This window comes from Bos taurus, chromosome 3 (assembly GCF_002263795.3).
Source record: "Bos taurus isolate L1 Dominette 01449 registration number 42190680 breed Hereford chromosome 3, ARS-UCD2.0, whole genome shotgun sequence".
Lineage (NCBI taxonomy): Eukaryota > Metazoa > Chordata > Mammalia > Artiodactyla > Bovidae > Bos > Bos taurus.
The window spans coordinates 70,101,978-70,125,860 of NC_037330.1; the positions used below are offsets into that span (position 1 = coordinate 70,101,978).

General features: G+C 38.6%; 1 protein-coding gene across 7 annotated transcripts in view; it reads left to right on the top strand.

Moving 5' to 3' along the window:
* ERICH3 (glutamate rich 3) overlaps positions 1-23,883 on the top strand; it is a 119,705-nt gene that overhangs the window by 40,751 nt on the left and 55,071 nt on the right. For 3 of the 7 annotated variants that reach the window (XM_024990109.2, XM_059885109.1, XM_059885110.1), the window contains 2 exons: positions 4,931-5,089; positions 11,537-11,755. In XM_024990109.2, the coding sequence (XP_024845877.1) occupies positions 4,931-5,089; positions 11,537-11,755 (378 nt within the window). The other 4 variants (XM_024990112.2, XM_059885111.1, XM_024990113.2 and 1 more) reach the window with 4 other exon arrangements.

The following is a 23,883-nucleotide window of genomic DNA, read 5'->3' on the forward strand; positions in this document are numbered from 1 at the left end:
ATTTAAGACCCCAAACCACATGACATCAATTTAGCTATCTTAATATTTTTCCTCACCATTGCCCTTTAGCACCCTATGTGCGAGTGTGCCAAGTCAGTTCAGTTGTGTCTGACTCTTTGCAACCATATGGACTGTAGTGCAGCACAATTGAGCTGTTGGTTGTTCCATACATGTTCTATATTTTCTGACTTCTGGATCTTGTTCTTGCTATTCTCTCTACTCTTACCTTATCTGTAAAGGTTTTTTATGCACACAAATTCAATATGCTACAGAACACGAACCAGATACTTATTACATCTGAGCTTCTTTTATCAGAAGTATATGTCATAATCTAAAAGAAAAATAATTAAATGCACAAAAATTCTATTAAAGAAATCACACACCCCTACATTTCATTCTAGTTCAATTCATTTACAACCTAGGGGTGGTATTTGCTTGAAGGAATAGGTCGCTTGAAACAATATAAATACAGGAAGAGATTTGCAAAATATTTGCTGGCAGTTGATGGTTTCAGCTTTCAATAAATAGCTTTGATGACATCTTTATTCTTGCTTTTTGTGGCCTAATATATTTCCTTGTTAGCATGAACATTTTTTGGATTGCATAGTATTTATAGAGGTATTGCAGTGCTTTCACAGATTATTGAAGTAGATTCATCACATATAGTGTTAAGCTTTGACATTTTTCAAAGGTAAATATGTTTTGACATTTACCGATGAACAGCTCAAGTTATAAAAAGCAACTGTCTTTTCTTTGTTGTTACCGAATTTCCAGGCTTCATTTAAATGTATATGTACATAAATATTCTTTCGTTGGGTGGCAGATTCACTAGAATCCCAAAAGCTTATCCTGGGTGAAACAAAAGAAATAATCAAGTTCCGTTTTCTATCTTCCCACCTGTTTTAGGGAGAAAAAAACCCTTGAAAGGCTTTCTTTTCAATTTTCCAGCTGAACAGCCTCAATAAGTAGTTTATGATACATCCAGGAGATCTTAATGTGGCAGGAGTGAGAAAGTAATTTAAAAATTACAGGAAACACTGCACCAGCACTTTAGCAGCCTTTCTGTCTGGTAAGCCAGGATCCCTCACTTGATCACCCCCTGCGGTGCTTCTGCCCTGGAAGGGATACCTATTGTGATCTTGGAATTGTACTTTGCATTTTACAGAAATTCAAGTCCTTCTTTTTTGTTTTCCTGACTTGCTTACATATCCTCTAAACTTGACTCCTGATCTCTCTAGGTGCTATTGGGATGAAGATAATCCTTTGGGGATGCTGCCGTCCCTTTTTCTCTTTGAACTTTCTTGAGTGAATAAGGAAAACATACAGTGAATAGTCACTGCACTTGATCACTAATTGCACCTGGACTTTCAAAATAGCATGTAGCTTTTAGCTGCACCGTGCCATTAAAACTGTGGAGAGTCATTCAGGTAATTTTGTACATGCTTGGAAAATTCACCCCTAGAGATCTTCTTAGAAGAATTAGAAATGCTCAGCTATGCTGAGTAATCACCAGGTAGTGAATTTCAATTCACATTCTGGTACAGTTTTGAAAATGTTAAGCTACAGTGCCATATTTATTCCCAGAAAATACATTATGAACAGTTTAAAGTGTAGCAAATTTAAGGTGGCTTCTGATGTGAACTATAACAGTTTGTAGCTCACAGCTGTTAGTTGAATGGTACAGATTTGTTTTTTAGAGATACATGTAATCAGTTAAACATTTGACTGCCACATTCATCTAAGGGAATGCAAATGTGGGGAAGTAACATTTAGAGCACAGCAGCAAATAGATCATGTGTTAGTTTATAGTAACCTGCTTTCCAACTCCTACATTCAGTGTTTCTGTGTTCGGTTTGATTTTTAGACAGGAGTGAGTCTTAAGGCATATTTCTTTCACAGAGATCAAAAGAATTCTTTTGGATAATCTGATTCCCTTTTTCAGAAAACATCTAGTTTGATTTCTCTTTGTGGGTTTTAAGACCTTGCACCTTTTGGCTCATAGAGGCTTATATCCTATTTCTTTAAACTAAATGTTGTTCTAGTCAATCCACTTTGTTTCCTGTCTAGGTTTGTGTGCAGAGACCAAAATAATGACTTTAATGTGAGGATTGCTCCCCACCTTAAGTTTCAAGTCTTGTGCTATCTCTACTTTCTCAGTCATAAAAAGCTCAGACTCCTTTTGTGTCACTGATCTGCCATATTTAGTGTGTTGTCTTCATCCACTCAAGCCACGATGGCATATTTTTGTTGTTCAGTTGCTCAGTCATGTCTAACCCTTTGTGACCCCATGGACTGCAGCATGCCAGGCATCCCTGTATATTACCATGTGGGTATTTCAGCCCAAAAGAAGAGGATAGGGGAAAGTGAAGACATTTTTTTTTCTTTCTAAGAACATGATCTGGAAGTTTCATATATCACTTCTGCTCATATCTTATTGGACAAAACTGAGGCATACGTCTATATAGAATTGGAAGAGATGCTGGGAAATATAGTTCTTATTTGTTATAGCCATGTTCCCTAATGGGCTTCCTTGGTAGCTCAACTGGTAAATAATCTGCCTGCAATTCAGGAGACCCCAGTTTGATTCCTAGGTTGGGAAGAACTCCTGGAGAAGGATTAGGCTACCCACTCCAGTATTTTGGGGCTTCTTTGGTGGCTCAGTCAGTAAAGAATTTGCCTGCAATGTGGGAGACCTGGGATTGATCCCTGGGCTGGGAAGATCCCTTGGAGGAGGGCATGGCAATCCACTCCAGTGTTCTTAACCTGGAGAATTCCCATGGATAGCAGTCCATGGGGTAGCAAAGAGTTGGACACGACCGAGCGACTAAGCACAGCACACATGTTCCCTAATAAATGTTACATTACATAAAGAAAGGAAAGCAGATCTTGGGATATATTACTTTTGCTGTCCTTCCCATGTTTGGTTCACAACTGATTCTTCTTACTTGGATGTCCAAATTCACCATCCCTTTTTTTTATTTAACATTATCCTTTATTGCTCATTCATTTGGATAAAATGTAACTACTTCTGTGAAACTTTCACTTTTAATACTTGTCTCATTGGCTTATTCCAAATAACTTTTAGTTCTATGTTCGTTAGTTTGCAGGTATTTTGTTATTATTCTCTCTTTGGTAGTATTTGTGTGGTTCATTTGACACTAATTGTCTTGTGTTGCCATTAGATTACTGTTTCATCTCCTCACAGTGACTACAGTTGGAATTCAGTAAGTGCTGACTTAACAAAAGCAGAGCTTTAGCAACGTATAACATGCTTGTCAAGATGGTACTAAGATCCAGTTTTGGTGGTGGGAGCAGCCCTATCACCATTTTTTATGTATTTATACAACACTTTTCCAGAGTTGAATATTTGTGGTCACTACTAGAGTCAATGTAATAAATCTTTTTTATGAATCATTTACATACTATCTTTCTCACACCCTCTTACCCAAATTTGCATGTATTATTCTTAACAGGTTTACCAGTATTTTATTGTAATAGAACAACTGGGCCAAACATTTTGTTTTTTCCATTTTTGAAACATTGCTGATCTTTAGGCTAAGGTTACAATGTTCTGTCAGTGCTCCCACAGGCACATCTAATGCTCTGAACTGACACTTTTGGTGTTCTCTGCAGTACATTCTTGATTAGAAAATGCATCAGTCAGGGTCTCAGCAGGAAACAGATGGCTCACACAAATAGGGTAATTAGGACGAGTTTAATAAAGAAACTATTTAGAAAGATGTGGGCAGGGTTAAGGACAACCAACTGGGGATGTAAAGCGTGCTGGGGTGAACACAGTGGGAACCACATCATGTAGGGCTAAGGGGAAAGGGAGGTATTGGACACCAGAACCAGCAGGCGGTTTCTGGAAGAAGACTTCCTGAAGAGCTGTGGACTTTGGTGGAGGGACCCAGTTGGCCCATCGTGACCTTGGCAGGAGGGTCCAGCAGCATTAGGACCCCAATCTCCTTCCCTCCTGTCTTTGATCTCCTGCCAGTGTCTTTCACTGGCCAAATCCAACTGGAAACCTGAGGTTAGTTGATATGGTCCATTAAGAAATGACTCCCAGCAGCCAGAGCAGAAAGGAGAAGGCAGAGAAGAGGAGCAAATGGAAACCGTCTAGCTTGAAAAACATCTCTGAACATCTACATTTTGGTAGTATTTTCCAAAGTTGCCAGTCACTAGTTCTCATTTTTGTTTTCCTAATAGTTCAAGGAAGAGAGAGAATAAATAAATGGTAATGCATTAGAGGTAAGCATTCGCCTTCCCTCGTTTTGAATCATATTGTCTGCTTTTACTTCAGCACTAGTCTTAAGGCTTAAAACCTGGAATGAGTTCATTCTGATTATATGCCCTAGGTCTTTAAAATTGGAACATTATTCAACTTAACATCTAATTGAACAAAGGGCTTCCCAGGTGACTCAAATGGTAAAGAATCTGCCTGCAGTGTGGGACACCTGGGTTTGATCCCTGGGTTGGGAAGATCCCTGGAGAAGGGCATGGCAACACACTCCAGTATTCTTGCCTGGAGAATTCCATGGGCAGAAGAGCCCGGTGGGCTACAGTCCATGGGGTCATAAAGGGTTGGACATGACTGAGCGACTAAAACTTTCATTCTATGTACAGCATTAACTAGGCATTGTCAGTGAGTTTACAGTATGAATAAAATACAGGAACCTAACAGAGAACATCTTTATCTAAAATACTCTACAATTGTGGCATTTAGGTATGTAGAAGACTTCCACACCATATGTTTTAACAAATACATTGGGTCATAAGGGTATGTATAATGGAAGGACGTAATTAAAGTTTAATCTGTTTGGTAAAAAGGCACCATTAATTACTCTAGGCAATTTGTTGAGTTATTAATTGGTTCTGGAAACATGTCAAGATACTAATTTAAATGGAATTTTTTCCCCTAATTGTCTAGACAGCCCCTCGACCATACACTGCTCCTGGAAATATGCAGCCTCCATTTCGATTACAACCTCTTCCCAGTAATTCTGCAGTACGAACTGTTCCAAAGATAACTTTGGGATCCAGATCAAAAACCTCATTGCTGGAAACTGAAACTTCATTTCCCATTGGGGTAAATGCTTTTTCTTCTCAGTTTTTAAGATGCTAGATTCAATTAATCTGATCAATGAAATTTATATTGTGTACTTATTAAACACTTGCTCTGTACTTCTGTTTAATTATATTTTACTTTAATTGGAAGACCTATAATTTCTGTGTTATTGGGAAAAAGAGTAAGGAATAGACTTGTAATAATATAAGATGATCTCTCACAAACTTGAAAGGTAGTATAAAAACAAAGAGGATCTTTTTATGGCTAGATATGACTTCTAACAGAATAGACACAGTGTTGACTGCTTCCAAATTTTAAAATGCATGAAACCTAGAAAATGAAAATTTCCAAGAATAGGTTGGCATTTGCATGCTGACTTACTTTACCATCAGTGTATGAAATTGCTTCAAGTTTGACTCTGGAGAAGGTTGGATATAGAAGGAAAAGAATGTCTGTCTTAAAAAAGTCCTGAATTAATCACACTCGGAAGCTTGACTATGCTTCTTTTTCAAGGTTATGTCTCAGGTAATTTTCACTTATTTTAAACAGAGCACAGGAAGGAGGCAGGGAAGTCATCAAACATGAGTTACTCTAACAGGGAAGGACAATTGGGACATTTAGTAATTAGAAAAGCTATTGTTTGTATTTCTAAGACCAAGAAGAAACATTTGCCAGCTTAAGAAAGAACCTGTGTTATGAGTACAATTGTAATTATGCTCAAATGGGTGAATTTAGTTCCATTTATTATTAGGAAACATAAGACATATGAAATTAAGATGTTTTTACCTAAAGCTGACAGATGACCTTGTCACTAAGAAATTAATTGAAATACATTATCTTTCACATTAAAAGTATAAATATAACCCCCAAATGATAAATAATATTTTAATCCAACTAATATGTTTTTTAGCTGGTGAATCACTTTTCACAAACCTTACTTTAGTTAATTTAATAGTACATTCTTGGAAAGAAGGATAAATTAAAAAGTGGTGGCATTTTGTCTAGGGAATACTACTTAGAGCTGGGCAGAAGTTATTGGGTCATAAGCCAATTCCGTTGACACTTTCTAGGATCTGATCTCTACTTTAAATGTCCAGAGATTTCCCATTTCAAGCTAGTGTCCAGGAATCGTCAGGTCCTGAGATATTGTCTCAAGCTAACTAAACTAAGACATGACAAGCCCATTTTTATCACTATTGTAAATCAAAATAGGGAGTCAAATCATAATTAGGGGCCATTAATTCACCAGATATCAAATAAATCAAAGCTTGTAGAAACAGTACATTTTCCCCTTGTAGGCAGACCTAGATGGGAAGCCAGATAACAATGAGAAGGTTGCCTAGTGAGTACGGAACCAGAATGAGGGGATATGGTAGAATGGAATGTTAATGGCATCAGGCTGTCTTAGCCTGATGCATCTGTCTCATCTTAGGAATGGGCTTGCCAAAGGCACCAGAAAGCTCAAAGGTCTTTGGCTAAAGCCCTCTGAATCCTCCAGGGATAACTTTGCCTTTAGGACTGGAAATATTCAAAGTCCAATGGGTGGGATTTCCTCTCCCTTAGATAGTACTCAGATGGGCACTCTCCATGTTTGCCAAGGTGATTATATTCTTTTCTAAATTCCTATTATCTATTAACTCTACTTGATCGGACTCACTTTCTGTTAGATATGTGACCATTATCAATCAGGTAATATTCAATTTCTTCTGACTAGAAAATGATTTTTCTTTTAGGTGATTTTCCAAATCTGCTCTGAGGCACTGGGTAGATTTATTAATTAAATCTTTACAGGACCTTTTATTTAACCATTTCCAAGTTTGGGAATGTGAGTGAGTAAGGGATTGACATTTAATGGTAGCTTATGATTCATGTTGAGGTTTGACAGTAAACAACAAAATTCTGTAAAGCAGTTATCCTTCAGTTAAAAAATAAATTAATTAAAAAATGGTAGCTCATACATGCTGACAAGGTTGAGATCAATTCCATGTTAATTTCAACCAGCTAAACTTAACATTTTTCATACAGTGGAATTTAATTGGGCATTTACTATTGACTGGGTCCTGCTCTAGGCATTAGTAATATATCAATTATCAAAGCAGACAATGTTCTCTGACTTTTTGGAGTTTATACTGTGATGTACACAGTCAAAATATACTGCCAAGAAAGACATGTAATTCTTTCAATGGCACTGATGATGAAAATTACTTAATATAAAATCAGACAAGAAATTCCTAAAGAATAATAGTTTGCATGACTGCTGAGTATGTAGTAAGCACCAACTAAATAGTAAAAGATATGTATGGGGGAATTGTTTGAAGGTGTGACATACTTAAGTAAGGTGAATTTTCCAAGTATTAGGAGCGAGGATCTTTGATTTAGGCAAAAGCAATTTGGTCAAAACAGATTGGTTGAGATGCTGTTGAGTAAATTAATGACATGACTGAAAATGATTATATTTGGAATGAGAGTTTCTTATACACTATTGATAAGAACAGAAATTGGTACAACTATTTGTGAAGGCAGTATGGGAATATTTATCAACATTTTAAATGAACATGCTCAAGTATTTTAGCATATTGGAATTTATCCTAGGAACATACATGCATGTGAAGAGAAATAGATTCAGGAACTTTAGAATTATAATATTTCCAATAGTGAACATTTGGAAGACACCTAAGAATTTATTGTTTAAAAATGTTGTAGCATATTAAATAATATTTAAAAATAAGGTAAGTTATTTATACTGCCATAGGGAGATGTCCAAGATTCTTTGGGCTAGAAAAAAAAGAAAGGTATGGAGTAGAAGTTTAATTTTTAAAAAATTTACTAAACTTCATTACCAAATAAGGCATGCCAATGATGGATAACTACTTAGAAATTAAAAGTAGAACCTCCCAAGACCAAAAAGTTCTGAATTCATTGATTTTATTGTTTTATTATCTTATTTTCACTTCTTTAATTTATATTTGTTATTACAATGTCAGTGCACACCAGCAGAGAAAAATTGGAAAATGTAAGAAAAAAATGAGAGCGTAAATAATACCTGCAACATCAAGCAATCTAATAATTCTAAGCCCCTTGGTGAATATCTATCTAAATACCTTCTGTTCATAAAAATGTTGATTTCAATCAAAATATGAAGTACCCATGCCTTTATTTAATCTGCTTTTGTTTAATAGCAATGAGAATGTTTGGGGAATGACTTCTCTTTCTTAAAAATAACTTTTTACAATTTAAGCACCTCAAAATAAAAGATAAATTGGCTGAAAATAAATTTAAAACAATACTAAATAAATTGGTATAAGACAGATTTAAATGATTAAAGATAATCTAAAGTTTGAAAACTACCTCAGATATACAAAAATTATCAATATGTGAAAATTCAGAGGCTCAAATACACGTGAAACTAAAATTTTTGATTATACATTAGGTACTTTTTAGTCATTAAGATACTAAATGTTGACTAAATTTATATGCTCCACTCCCACAAATAATCCAAATCCTTAAAGGCAACCCTGTGTTCAGAGTCTTCCAGTCATCCCTGATTTTATCAAAATCCACATATAAATTATTTAAATGAAATGTATGACCATGCTGCATGGAGCTTTTTATGTCAGGACTCCAAAAGAATAGATTAATAATATTCTTTTTAAAGCTTGATGAGAATCTTTTATAATAAAGCAAATTTTATTTAATTATCCTTTTACTGATGGACTTGGTAGTTCAACTAAATTTTTTTTCTCTTTTTGTCAAGGACAAACATTTTATTTTATATTGCAGTGTGTACATGTCAATCCCAAGCTGATCAATTAAATTTTTTAGACATATTTGTGTGTGTACCTGTGTGTGTATATCCTATTACACACTTATATAAATGTACTTGTGCAGTTAACTGGGTAAAATTTGTTCTTACAAGTTAAATTTCTAGGTAAAAATAACTTGAATAGAGACTTTGGGTCAGAGTCAAGGTTTTAGATTCCTTGAAACCATATTATCAAGGAATGTTGTAACACCTGGATGGGTGAAATCAATGTAAAAGAAAAAGTGCAAATATCCCATCATTGAGTGGACTACCCAATCCTGTCTTGAAGTACAACACTTCAAACCTATTGATTCTAAATTGTTTCACTGTACTGGGTCCTCGTAGATTTAATGAATCTCTGAGGTAAAATCCTCAAAGAACTATAAAAATGCCATGATTATATGTTCGGTTTAAAATATATACTTAAATAAGTTTAGAAATCCATGAAAATTTGATTTGCTATGGATACTGCAAAATGCCATTTTTCAACAGGTTGAGGTGTCTTACGTTTGCCTATTAATATCAGTTGCGTTTGCATATAATGTCAATGCCTGTAATTTTGAGTTTGTAATTTTGAATTATGTTAGGTTACCACTTCTACTTCATGCATTCTTATGTTATGAAATGTGATTCAGTTCAGTTCGGTCGTTCAGTCATGTCTGACTCTTTGCGACCCCATGAACCGGAGCACACCAGGCCTCCCTGTCTATTACCAGCTCCTGGAGTTTACCCAAACCCATATCCATTGAGTCAGCGATGCCATCCAACCATACCATCCTCTATCGTCCCCTTCTCCTTCTGCCCTCAATCTTTCCCAACATCAGGGTCTTTTCAAATGAGTCAGCTCTTCACATCAGGTGGCCAAAATATTGGAGTTTCAGTTTCAACATCAGTCCTTCCAAAGAACACCCAGGACTGATCTCCTTTAGGATGGACTGGTTGGGTCTCCTTGCAGTCCAACGGACTCCCAAGAGTCTTCTCCAACACTACAGTTAAAAAGTATCATTCTTCTGCACTCAGCTTTCTTTATAGACCAACTCTCACATCTATACATGACTACAGGGAAAATCATAGCCTTGACTAGATGGACCTTTGTGGGCCAAGTAATGTCTCTGCTTTTTAATATGCTGTCTAGGTTGGTCATAACTTTCCTTCCAGGGAGTAAGTATCTTTTAATTTCATGGCTGCAATCACTATCTGCAGTGATTTTGGAGCCCAGAAAAATAAAGTCAGCCACTGTTTCCTCATCTATTTGTCATGAAGTGATGGGAACAGATGCCATGATATTAGTTTTCTGAATGTTGAGCTTTAAGCCAACTTTTTCACTCTCCTCTTTCACTTTCATCAAGAGGCTTCTTAGTTCCTCTTCACTTTCTGCCATAAGAGTGGTGTCACCTGCATATCTGAGGTGATTGATATTTCTCCTGGAAATCTTGATTCCAGCTTGTGCTTCATCCAGCCCAGCGTTTCTAATGATGTACTCTGCATATAAGTTAAATAAGCAGGGTGACATTATACAGCCTTGACGTACTCCTTTTCCTCTTTGGAACCAGATGTTGTTCCATGTCCAGTTCTAACTGTTGCTTCCTGACCTGCATACAGGTTTCTCAAGAGGCAGGTCAGGTGGTCTCTGTTTCCCATCTCTTTCAGAATTTTCCACAGTTTATTGTGATCCACACACTCAAAGGCTTTGGCATAGTCAATAAAGCAGAAATAGATGTTTTTCTGGAACTCTCTTGCTTTTTCGATGATCCAGTAGATGTTGGCAATTTGATCTCTGGTTCCTCTGCCTTTTGTAAAACCAACTTGAACATCTGGAAGTTCACAGTTCACGTATTGTTGAAGCCTGGCTTGGAGAATTTTGAGCATTACTTTACTAGCGTGTGAGATGAGTGCAATTTTGCGGTAGTATGAGTATTCTTTGGGATTGCCTTTCTTTGGGATTGGAATGAAAACTGACCTTTTCCAGTCCTGTGGCCACTGCTGAGTTTTCCGAATTTGCTGACATACTGAGTGTAGCACTTTCTCAACATCACCTTTTGGGATTTAGAAAAGCTCAACTGGAATTCCATCACCTCCATTAGCTTTGTTCATAGTGATACTTCCTAAGGCCCACTTGACTTCACATTTCAGGATGTCTGGCTCTAGTGAGTGATCACACCATCGTGATTATCTGGGTTGTGAAGATCTTTTTTGTATAGTTTCTGTGTATACTTGCCACCTCTTCTTAATATCTTCTGCTTCTGTCAGGTCCATACCATTTCTGTCCTTTATTGAGCCCATCTTTGGTATCTCTAATTTTCTTGAAGATATCTCTACAGGGCTATTAAGTGGGGCTCCCCTGGTGGCTCAGAGAGTAAAGAGTCAGCCTGCAGTGCAGAATACCCATGTTTGATTCCTGGGTTAGGAAGACCCTCTGGAGAAAGAAACAGCAACCTATTCCAGTATTCTTGCCTGGAAAATCCTATGGATGGAAGAGCCTGGCAGGGGTTCATTGGGTTGCAAAGAGTCGGACATGAGTGAGCGACTTCACTTTCACTTTGTTTGCCTGTTAATATCAGTTGTGTTTGCCTGCAATGTCAATCATAGTCTTGTCTGTAATTTTGAGTTATGTTGGGTTACCAAATCTGTTTCAATCATTCTTATGTCATGAAATCTAATTATAGGGCAAGAAGGCAATGATGAAGTTCAGGAACTCCATGGACAATTCACAGGGAATGAATCGATACCAATTTCCGAGCATTAACCGTTACATTATGCCTATTCCTCCTCCACTTCCTCCCACCAGTGGAAAAATCACAAGAGAAAATAGACCTGAAACATGGAGAAGGAGAAGATTTCGTCCAACCACTGCTCCAAATGGCTTAGAACCTGTCTTTACTAAGGTGATTATGGAATCAACTTTTCTTTCATTAATTTAGTACCGATTACATTGCACTTTTAGATTTCTAGATGTGCAGTAACAGAATCTAGGGAAATTGATACCAAATGACTTGCATAAAAAATATAATAATTTTGTAAATATAGTAATTGTAAACTTGAATGAATCCTAAACCAGATATTTGAGTAATACAGTTAAATAATTTAGCATAATTGACAAAAAAATTAAGTAAATCTTATACTCAAATTTAGTTTGTACTATACCCATTTCCAAATCATTTATGTCCTTCAGTTTGCCATTAAGTCATGTCAGGAAGTATTTAACATTTAATTTGTGAATATTCAGTAACATATTGAAAACCGCAATGTGCCGTATAAAATAGTAAAACTCACTTTTAATAATTTTTGGCAAATTACCGTATAATATTTCTAAATATTTTCCTTTCCATGTCCTTAAAATATATTGTTTTGTTGTAATCATTCTTCAAAATACTGATAAAGAATGTAGCTCTAAGGGCATTTACACTTTTACAGATACAGGCTAGTATGAAGGTCAAAAATCTCTTACTTTATAGTGTAAATACACAGCCAATAAGCTGTTATATGCAATTTTTGTGGTTACTAGCAACTGGCTGGGTCAACATTTCACTGTTGGAGAATCAGGGAGTGAAGTTCCAACACTGCACATTGATAGCATGCTGGCTCCTCAAAACCAGCCTAGTTCAAGTGCTTTATTTACCCCCATCCACATCTCTCTCCTAGCAGCTATCCTCACCAATAACCTTCTCTAAAAATTGTGACTATCTTCCTCTTGCTTCCCTGGTGGCTCAGATGGTAAAGCGTCTGCCTGCAGTGCGGGAGACCTGGGTTTGATCCCTGGGTTGGGAAGATCCCCTGGAGAAGGAAATGGCAACCCACTCCAGTACTCTTGCCTGGAAAATCCCATGGACTGAAGAGCCTGGTGGGCTACAGTCCATGGGGTTGCAAAGAGTTGGACACGACTGAGAGACTTCACTTTCACTTTCCTCTTGCTTGCTTAGGTTTCCTTCTTTCAATCTACCTTTCACCAATTCTCTATCTTTGTAACGGTCTCTGACAGAGCATTGTATCCTTCATCCTGGAGGTTCCCTCCCCTTCCTCCCCCAGCCCTGTTCCTTGAGCGTATTTTTCCCATTACATGGCACTTTGCACTGTCTGTCATTCTTCTCTCCTATTTGGATGTTTATTCTTTCCTCTAATATCCATCTGTCTCTCTATATACCCACGCCTTATATAGAGTAACTAAATCCTTTACTCATATTCTGTAGCCTGGGACTTCTCTTATCTCCTTTCCTACTACAGAGTTCTCTGCAGTCTAGTTTACTATAGCTTCCTTCTAACAAGCAACCCCAGATGACTCAGATTACAGCAGCAACTTCTTTTTATCATATTGTCAGTTGGTGTTCAGTGGCAATTCTGAGACCCAGACTGGATGAATCATCCCTGCCTGGGGTGTGTTTGCCTCGTGGACAAACAGAGTCATGGAATGCTTTGTAGATTCCATTCAGGAGTGATACTTGTCACTTACACTTGAATTCCATAACCAAAGCCTGACATAGAGTGTAGGTATCATCCTCTTATAAAGAGGTGGCAGTGAATATTTGGAGCCATGATATTAGAATCTACTAATCCACAAATTTACTATGTATTCTTTGAATGCTGGCATTTGTCTCCACCAGGCCAACAAACATGCTGTCTTAAAGGCTGTGGCCTCCATTTGCAAGAACTGTAATTTCTTCATCGTCCTTATTACTACTACTACTACTATGTCGCTTCAGTCGTGTCCGACTCTGTGCGACCCCATGGATTGCAGCCCACCAGGCTTCTCTGTCCATGGGATTCTCCAGGCAAGAACACTGGAGTGGGTTGCTATTTCCTTCTCCAATGCATGAAAGTGAAAAATGAAAGTCAAGTTGCTCAGTTGTGTCTGACTCTTAGCAACCCCATGGACTGCAGCCTACCAGGCTCCTCTGTCCATGGGATTTTCCAGGCAAGAGTACTGTAGTGGGGTGCCATTGCCTTCTCCTTCATTGTCCTTATTTGGTGGCAGATTTTATTTTCTAATGTTAAAAATATATTACTAGGATAAACTCTACCCAGTCCTACTTTTCTAAAAAATGTTTAAATATCATATAAACCATAAGAATATGTAAAATCTTTATGTTCAGGTTAAACAACAATTAAAAATCTATGTATATACCATTACTTCTCAACAAGTAGCAGACTTTTGTCATATGATAAGCCCCCTATTTCCTGCCTTGTTACATCCCTGACTCCTTCTCAGAGCAAGCAGTATACTGACAAATGTGTTAATTGAGTCCCTGCTTTTCTTTGGCGTTCTATTATTTATATGCATAAAACTTCATAAAAAAGCTCAAACTTAGCATCGTAATGAAAGGCTAATATTTCCAGGAGAAAATAAGCTGAATAGAGCTGTGGGTCACCATTTAGGTTTGGTTCCTTACAGTTTTAAGAGCTCCTGGCAGGGAAGTAAGAGAGGTCAGGTCATGAGTGTTTCTAAAAAAATCAGTTCAGTTCAGTCGCTCAGTCGTGTCCAAGTCTTTGCAACCCCATGGAGTTCAGCATGCCAGGTTTCCCTGTCCTTCACCAACTCCCAGAGTTTGCTTAAACTCATGTCCAAGGTGCCATCCAACCATCTCATCCTTTGTCATCCCCTTCTTCTCCTGCCTTCAATCTTTCCCAGCATCAGGGTCTTTTCCAATGAGTCAGTTCTTTGCATCAGGTGGCCAAAGTATTAGAGCTTCAGCATCAGTCCTTCCAATGAATATTCAGGACTAATTTCCTTTAGGATTGACTGGTTTGATCTCCTTGCAGTTCAAGGGACTCTCAAGGGTCTTCTCCAACACTGCAGTTCAAAAGCATCAATTCTTTGGCACTCAGCTTTCTTTACAGTCCAACTCTCACATCCATACATGACTACTGGAAAAGCCATAGCATTGACTATTATAGACCTTTGTCAACAAAGTAATGTCTCTGCTTTTTTAATATGCTGTCTAGGTTTGTCATAGCTTTTCTTCCAGGGAGCAAGTGTCTTTTAATTTTCTTAGAAAAATGGGGCTCACCAGAATCAGGGCATCTAGTGAAGTCCTCATGTGAGGTAGATGCTGGATGTCCAGCCAGAATATACTCAGGCAAATGGGCTTCTGTAGCTGTGCACAGAGGAGAGAGCAGCAACTTCTCCACCCTGTGGTCATGACCAGTGAAGCATAGATAAGCATCTGAGCCAGCTTCCCCTGGGCATTCTACTTCAGGTTAGGAACACAGCGGCTGTCAGCAGGCATCCTGGCTCTGACAGACCTTGGTGTGTCTAGCTCTTGAGTTTACAAGGCTTCAGTCTGACTTGGTCTTTTTTTTTTTTTTTTTAACTTCTATTCTCTCTTTTTGGAAATCTTATTTTGAGAATGTTGGTACCACTAGACCGATGCTCTAATATTCTTAGCTTTTCTCTCATATTTTCTACTTCTTTACCTCTCTGTTCTACTTGCTGGGAGATTTCTTCAATTTTATCTTCCACACATTCTATTGACATTTTTCTTTTTTAAAGTTTTATTGAAGTATAGTTGATTTAGAATATTCTGTTAAATTTCTACTGTACAGCAGAGTGACTCAGTTATATATCCTTTATCATATCCTTTTCCATTATGATTTTTCACAGGATATTGCATCTTGTTCCCTGTGCTATATATTGGACTTCCCAGATTGCTCAGTGGTGAAAAAAAAAAAAAAAAACCCACCTGCCAATGCAGGAGACGCAGGAGATGTGGGTTCAATGGGTCAGAAAGATCCTCTGGAGAAGGAAATAGCAGCCCATTCCAGTATTCTTACCTGGGTAATTCCATGGACAGAGGAGCTTGGCAGCCTATAGTCCATAGGGTTGCAAAGAGTTGCACAGGACTGAGCACACATGCATGCTAGACATTAGGGCCTTGTTATCAGTCCTGTGTATGATAGTCTGCATCTGCTAATCCCAGGCTCTCAACCTTTCCTTCCCCAACCCCCTTCCCCTCCGCAACCACAAGCCCATTCTCTATATCTGTGGGTTATTGACATTTTTCTTTTCCTGCCATATTTTAAATCCTAGAACTCCTTTTGTTCACTGAATGCTACTCTTAAAAAGCATCTTGTTCTGTATGATTTTGATCCATTGGTACTTGTGGAGATTTGCTTTGTGGGCTAAGATAGGCTAAGTTTTTATAAAGAATGTGCTTTTCTAATTGTTGGGAGCAGAATTCTTCCAATAGGTAAGAAATGTCCAATTGTGTTACTCATAATTTTACATCCTTATTATTCTTTTTATCCATGTGGTCTCTTAGTTCTTGAGTTCTAGTGAGAATTAATTCTCTGTAGTTGTGGATTTGTCTGTTTCTTTCTGTAGTTAATTGAGTTCTGTCTTGTAAATATTGAGAATACTTGCCCTCAATACTCATACTTATATGCCCTCAGATTTAGGATACTTTAACTTACTGGTGAAAATATTCTTTATTATTAAAAAAAGATCCTCTTTATTATTACTTTTGGCCTCAAAATCTATTTGTCTAATAGTACTTCTCCTTATTTTCTTTAGATTATATATTGTTGTTCAGTTGCTAAGTTGTGTCTGACTCTTTGAGACCCCATGAACTGCAATACACAAGGCTTCCCTGTTCTTCACTATCTCCCGGAGTCTGCTCAAACTCATGTCCATTGTGTCAATGATGCCATCCAACCATCTCATCCTCTGTTGCCCGCTTCTCCTCCTGCACTCAATCTTTCCCAGAATCAGGATCTTTTCCAATGAGTTGGCTCCTTGTATCAGGTGGCCAAAGTATTGGAGCTTCAGCTTTAGCATCAGTCTTACCAATGAATATTCAGGACTTATTTCCTTTAGGATTGACTGGTTTGATCTCCTTGTAGTCCAAAGGACTCTCAAGAGTCTTCTCAAGCACCACAGTTCAAAAGCATCAGTTCTTTGGCACTCAGCCTTCTTTATGGTCCAACTCTCAGATCTGTACATGACTACTGGAAAAACCATAGCTTTGACTAGGCATATCTTTGTCGGCAAAGTCATATCTCTGCTCTTTAATATGCTGTCTGGATTTGTCGTAGCTTTGCTTCCAAGGAGCAAGCATCTTTTAATTTCATGGCTGCAGTCACTGTCTGCAGTGATTTTGGAGTCCAAGAAAATAAAATCTGTCACTGTTTCAACTTTTTTCCTATCTATGAAAACCACAATCACAGAAAGATTATTTATATATATATGAATATATATATTTATATTCCTTTTACTTTCACTCTTCAATGTCTTTAAAGCTTTAGACTTTAAATATATTTATGTAGCATATGTGTGCTTTCTGTTTATTTCAACTGAGAATCTGTCCATTTAATTAGTGAGTTTAATTACTGATTTATTTTATTTTGCAGTATGTTTAGAATTATTTCTACCATCTTAGTTTATATTTTCTACTTACCATGATTTTCCTTTGATAGTAGTATCTTATGTTATTACTGCCGCCTCCGTGAAGCTTCTCTCTCTTGCCTCGTGGCACTCTACTTTCATGGTTCTTTGCTCTCTCCTTTTACCTACTGTCGTGCTCCTCTACATCTCTTTCATCTTCACCCCTAAACCTGGACATCACCATAGGCTTAGACCTTGACACTTGTCTTTCTATTCAAAATTCAAGATGTGATCATCTTCTCACATGGCTTCAGTAGTTTTCTAGATGTCTCTGGGATTTGTCACTAGCTCCTAGGTCCTGGGTTTAAGAATGAAATTGGCACAGTGGGGTAAATCATGTATTTTCATTTAAATATTTGGATTTATTTTATATTTGATCTAGAAAAGACTCATTTAAGGAAAGGTGGCTCTCATGATTAATTTACACATTAAATTCATACTTTCATGACTACCATCCCAAAGAAAATGCTCTTAAAAGAAAGAGGTAAAAGAAAGAGCCCAAGAAATATGGCTTGTTGGTGGCCCATCACCTGTTCCTCTGTGCATATGTAGAACAGGATCCCTGGCTTCTTTGGTCTCTGTCTCTAGGCCATGATCCAGGAAGCCAAATGACATAGTGTAAATTTCACAGCCCAGCACATTGCTTCTGTACCCTGTTGCTTTATAATGTGAATATATAATACCTAGAGAGCTTATAATGCTTCTATGGAATCTCTGCGACTAGTTAGATTTTACTCTGAGTTTTACCTCACTGATCTGCAGATTTTTGTGTTTCCACTCAGGACTGCCTATCACTTTATTCTACACAGCTGCCTACTGAAAACGTGGATGTCCTATATAGTGTTTATAGATGTGAATAGTGTTTATAGATGTGAAAATAAAGGCTTTCAAATAAGAAATTGCATGCATTCTAAGTTGCCTCAGTTGTGTCCTACTCTTTGCAACCCCATGGACTGTAGTCTGCCAACCTCCTCTATCCATGGGATTCTCAAGGCAATAATAGTGGAGTGGGTTGCCATTTCCTACTCCAGGGGATATTCCTACCCCAAAGATCGAACCCATATCTTCTACATTGCAGGCTGGTTCTTTACCACTCGAGCCACCAGGGAAGTCCAAATAAGAACCTACTTAAACAGTATGTTTATCAATTAAAACAATGAAACATAGTTTGCTTTAATTTCTTATATGTTTTATGAAAGAGAGGGCAAAGAGTTTCTCCAGGCTTGAACTAGTCTGGGGCTTTCTCCTATTTGCCTGAGTTCCCCTGTCCACCTTCCAGACTTCAGATAAGCCCTATGCAATTACAGATGCCTGAAAGGTAGATAGGAAGTTAGCAAACAAAATCAGGAAGCAGAGAGTTAAAGGCAGGAATGGGAGAGGAGTGTAAGCACAGTCCATCTCAGTAGCAGTAGATTCTATATAATGGTGTTAAAATTAAACTTTGTAGACTGGCTCCCAGCTTTTTTCTTGCCTGCTTAAAACCTTTCACTAGCTTCTGCTTTCCTAATGAAAGTGAGGTGTAGTCTGCCTGCTTTAAAATGTCACATTATTATTCACCTATGTTGCGACCTATAGATCAGGATTCTTGCCTTTAAGTTTGTCACTTACAGTTCTCAAGAGAAAGGGAAATCCCTGTTTATTTTAGTCAGGCATCCATCTAGAATATTGTTTGACCACATATCTGGCACTGTGGCTCAGCAAAGTTGATAGATGAAATTAACCATCACACCAGGCCTTGTAGGGTCACCCAGGGAAGCACCAGGACTGTCAGGAGTGAGGGTGGGAGGAAAAGGTGGGAAAGAGCATCTGTTGTGGTTTCTAAGGATCAGGCAACGGGGGGTAAGAAGGTTTAGGACAGGATGGTATGAATGATTTTGGCAGGCTTCGGTGTTGGGCTGTCCTCAGTTGTCTGGTGCCTGGTAAAGGTAGCAGAATATGGGCCCAGTTTGTTAGAGACTGGGGGAGGGTGGATATAGGCTCTCAGTTGGTTGGTTTATATGTGATAAATGTTCTCCTAGGCAAGTCATTTATTATGTCTATTGGTTTAGTCACAAAGTTGTGTCCAATTCTTGTGACCCCATGGACGATAGCCTGCCATGCTCCTCTTTCCGTGGGATTTCCTAGGCAAGAATACTGGAGTGGGTCGCCATTTCCTTCTCTAGGGGATCTTCCTGACTCAGGTATTGAACCAGAGTCACTTGCATCTCCTGCATTGGGCAGGCAGATTCTTTACCAACTGAGCCACCAGGGAAGCCCATGTCTAGGAACTGGTTAGTCTTGGGTGAGCTATATCCCAGAGTCAGCAAGGACCCAGATGTCAAAACATCAGAATAAAGGGGCATGCTTAGTGTACTAGCATTTAAGGGCTTCTGATTTTGGCCCTTTTCCAGCTTTCTCTCTGCTCGTAGCCAAGCCAAGCTGAACTATTTTCTATACCCTCAACTGGTTGGTCTACTACTTCCCCATCTCAGGTATATACTTTTTAAAAATTAGTTTATGCCAGATATTCTATGAATTGACTGAGAATGCATAACAGATAAGAAGAATGTGTTTCCCTACCTATCTTTCCCTGATCTTCTCAAAGACTTTATGATCTATACTGTATTTCTGTACACAGTAATAGGATTCCATCTCTTCTTCCCTTCAAGAGGACTTTTTTACTTTTCCTATGTTCTTTAATATTTTCTGCTTAGCATAAATATTCATGTACCCTTATTCTTAATTCTACTCCCAGGTTATAAAGCTTGTTGAGAGCAGATGTTTGATTTTATTTACATTTAGTCACATGTTTATTAGCAGTGTGTTCATAAATGGGTATTGCTTTATTATCCATGCAAAGAGTAAGTTTTAGTTATACTTTTTAGCTTAGGTAAATATTGTAGATGATAATTATGCCTTTCAGGTATAGATCCCTTTTCTCCAGTAACAAATAAAGCCTAACAAATATTAGCTTTGTGGGGAAATCACGCATTTCTTTTGTTTGACTTAATTTAAGTAATATTTTTAAAATTTAAAATAGTTTAAAAATTTCTCCTAGCCAGTGCATTACCTTGGTATTTTTACTCTTAGTTTTTCTCATCAGTAGACTAAGATTTGAGAATGAAAAAGGAAAAACATCGCATGATTTTAATATATTGTAATTCAACATATTTCATGGCAGGCTTGATTTATTTTAGGCAACATTTTCTTTTAAACAATGCTTTTGCTTAAAATTAGCACTGTAGTTTGGTAACTACATAACTAAAAAGAACTTAAAAACAGTATTAAAAAAGTCAATTCAACAATCAAAATATCTTTGCAGCTGGCATTGTGGAACAACACCCTAGAAGAAAGGAAGAACCAGAAATGCTTCTAGGAGTCAGGGCAGACCACTACTAAGAGGGTCCGATTTGGGGGCCTTCTTACCAAAATCAAAATCCAGCTGGATAATTTCTGGTCTTAACAGACTTAATGAATTCATTCTGTTGAGGGAGATGAGGAAGTAAAGGATACAGTGTCAGTTTAGTGTCCTCAAAATCTGGAGCTCAGATTCCTCCAGAAGTCCAGAAAGACCAAGGCATTTGGGGTTAGGTCAGGAATTTGCATGAGATGTAGGTCATACAGTAATAAGAAAAACAGGCAGGGATAAAGTGCAAGGAAGATGCATAGTAAAAGCAAAGGAAGGAGAAGGAGAGAACAAGTTAAAGCCAGTGAGAAAGAGAAGGGAAAGAGCAGAACTAAATGAGGAGATTGAAGACAGGTTTCCATCACAACCAGCGGCTTCCTGAAACATTAGAGTATGAACATTGCAACACTCTTCTAGCTCAAATCAGAATTTCCTCTCCTAAAGACTTGAATAGGGCTTCCCTGGTGGCTCAGTGGTAAAGAATTTGCCTGTCAGTGCAGGAGACATGGGTTCAATCCCTGGGTCGGGAAGATCCCCTGGAGAAAGAAATGGCAATCCACTCCAATATTCTTGCCTGGGACATCCCCTGGACAGAGGAGCCAAGCAGGCTGCAGTCCGTGGGGTCGCAGAGTTGGGCTTGACTTAGTGACTGCGCAAGACCTGAATCAAGAGTCAACATGAAGACTGTCTGCCGCTCTTTATGGCCAGGCTTTTTATCAATATCCAGGCTTAATCAACAAAGGTGGTGTCTTGTTTAACAGGACACCATGAATCACTTTTAATGCTTTAGTACCTATTGAATTCCTGTAAATGTAGAAAGCTTCTGATTTTGGGTGGGGTCAGCCTGCTTTTGTCTCAGCAAAGGTCAGAATGTGGAATCTCTAATTGTTGTATGGCTGTCTCCAGTCAGATCAATGTTTATTAGGCTTTTACTAGGTGTCAGTGGGCTTCCCTAGTAGTTCAGCTGGTAAAGAATCTGCCTGCAATGCAGGAGACCCCAGCTTGGCTCCCGGGTAGGGAAGATCCCCTGGAGAAGGGATAGGCTACTCACTCCAGCATTCCTGGGCTTCCCTGGTGGCTCAGATGGTAAAGAATCCACCTGCAATGTGGGAGACCTGGGTTGGATACCTAGGTTGGGCAGATGCCCTGGGGGAGGGCATGGCGACCCCTCCAGTATATTTGCCTGGAGAATCCCCATGGATAGAGGAGCCTGGTGGGCTACAGTCCATGGGGTTGCAAAGAGTCGGACATGACTGAGCAACTAAGCACAGCACAGCACAGCTGTCAGCACTGACAAGACATAGGGGGTGGGGCATAAAGATCGGTAAGATACTGTCCTTATCTACTGAGAGAGAGGAATACAAGGAAACAGGTCAATGCCATGTGACTCATACAGTTATATAGGCCTTGAGATTAAAAGCATGTTGGTCATGTGTGGACCATTACAATTAGTTCAGTTGCTGTACCTTTAGATGTAATACAAGAAATTGCAATAGTTGAAAGATAGTAGGAGTTAGAGACTATAAGACTTTTTTTTACTGTCTGAGGAATACTGAACCTTATCCCATGGATATTGGGGATCATTGGAAGACTTTAAGCAGGAGAGTCACATGATCTATTTAGTGACAGTAGATCACTCTGATGGAGAAGGCAATGGCATCCCACTCCAGTACTCTTGCCTGGAAAATCCCATGGGCGGAGGAGCCTGGTAGGCTGCAGTCCATGGGGTCGCGAAGAGTCGGACACAACTGACTGACTTCACTTTCATTTTTCACTCTCATGCATTGGAGAAGGAAATGGCAACCCACTCCAGTGTTTTTGCCTGGAGAATCCCAGGGATGGGGGAGCCTGGTGGGCTGCCGTCTGTGGGGTCGCACAGAGTCGGACATGACTGAAGCAACTTAGCAGCAGTAACAGCAGCAGCAGATCACTCTGATATCCAGGAGGAGGGAGAATTTGAAGGACAATAGGATAAAAGTGTGGGGGTCAATTAGTAAGGTAATCATACATCCAGATTTCCTGGAACAGCTCAAATTTATGCTCTTTTTTTTCTAGCATTCTAACTGCAAGTTAATTACAGTGGTCCAGGTACGATATGATGTTCAGAGTTCATCAGGGCTTGTCTTATAGATAGAGAGGAGGGGCTGCCCAACACATCAACAAAAACAGGAACTTTGACACTTATTCAGTCTTTAAAATCTACCTGTTATGTATACCTGGGCAGTGATAAAGAGATGCCAGTGAAAATTTAATATATCCACTGAATGCTAAGTATTACAAATATATAGTAGCTGACTGGTTCACTACTCAATAGGCTTGCTTTTTGTCAGTTCGGATTATACTTGCTTGAGAAATCTGAAAAGAAATGAGAAGCAAAGTCATAAGCAACTGGTCAAGGAAGTAGGAGAGATAATCCTTAGATGTACAGAAGCTTGAGACTTGCTCCTGTTCTTGAAATGCAACTGAATTTTCATGGAGGCTTCTGATACTTGCTTGAGGACCACAGAAAGGGCCATGAAACCTTGTTAAAGTTTCATCAGTCTGAGTTCATTATAACCTGGGAAGATTGTAAGTTTAGAGGCAGTTTTAGTCAACTGCAAGAAACAATCGTTCATTTCTTAGTGGATGTATTTAATCATGAGCTGTCACTTAGGCCTCCTATTAGAACACAGAAGGTGTTACTTGGTGGCAATGATTGGGGAATCTTTTAAAAAGGAAATGAAGCAACCAGACCCAAGAGAAAAGAGATGTTGCTATCAGAAATATACTTTAGCAGAAAAAATATGAATATGAGTAAATGAAAAGGGTGAAGAGCTTTCCTTGATTTTATTTTTAAACATTCTTCCATCCAGGTTTTCCTTTTGCACTGATGAGGCGGGCCCTTCCTCCACTCTAATCCCACTATTACCTCGTATTTATGTAGTGCTTATCTCCTAGAAGCTCTCAGGACTACCTGTGAATCCATGCCACTTCAGAAAGTATTGCTTAACGAAGTGGGATGTTCTTATTTAATCCTCCACATCATTAAATGCTCTAGTGGGAGCTTGGAGCTGGATTTGCCTTAGGCTGGTGATTGTGGGTTGGGCTGCACACGTGCGTGTCACAGCTCCATAGTCACTCAGGCAAGAGGAAACATGGGATGACTTTGCAACTAGGAGCTGGGCCTGCCATCATACCTATGCTTTCAACTGTGATGCAGAGTGAAGTTTCTAGTCTGCAGAGAATTATCCAGTTTGCTGATTTGCTGTCATGGC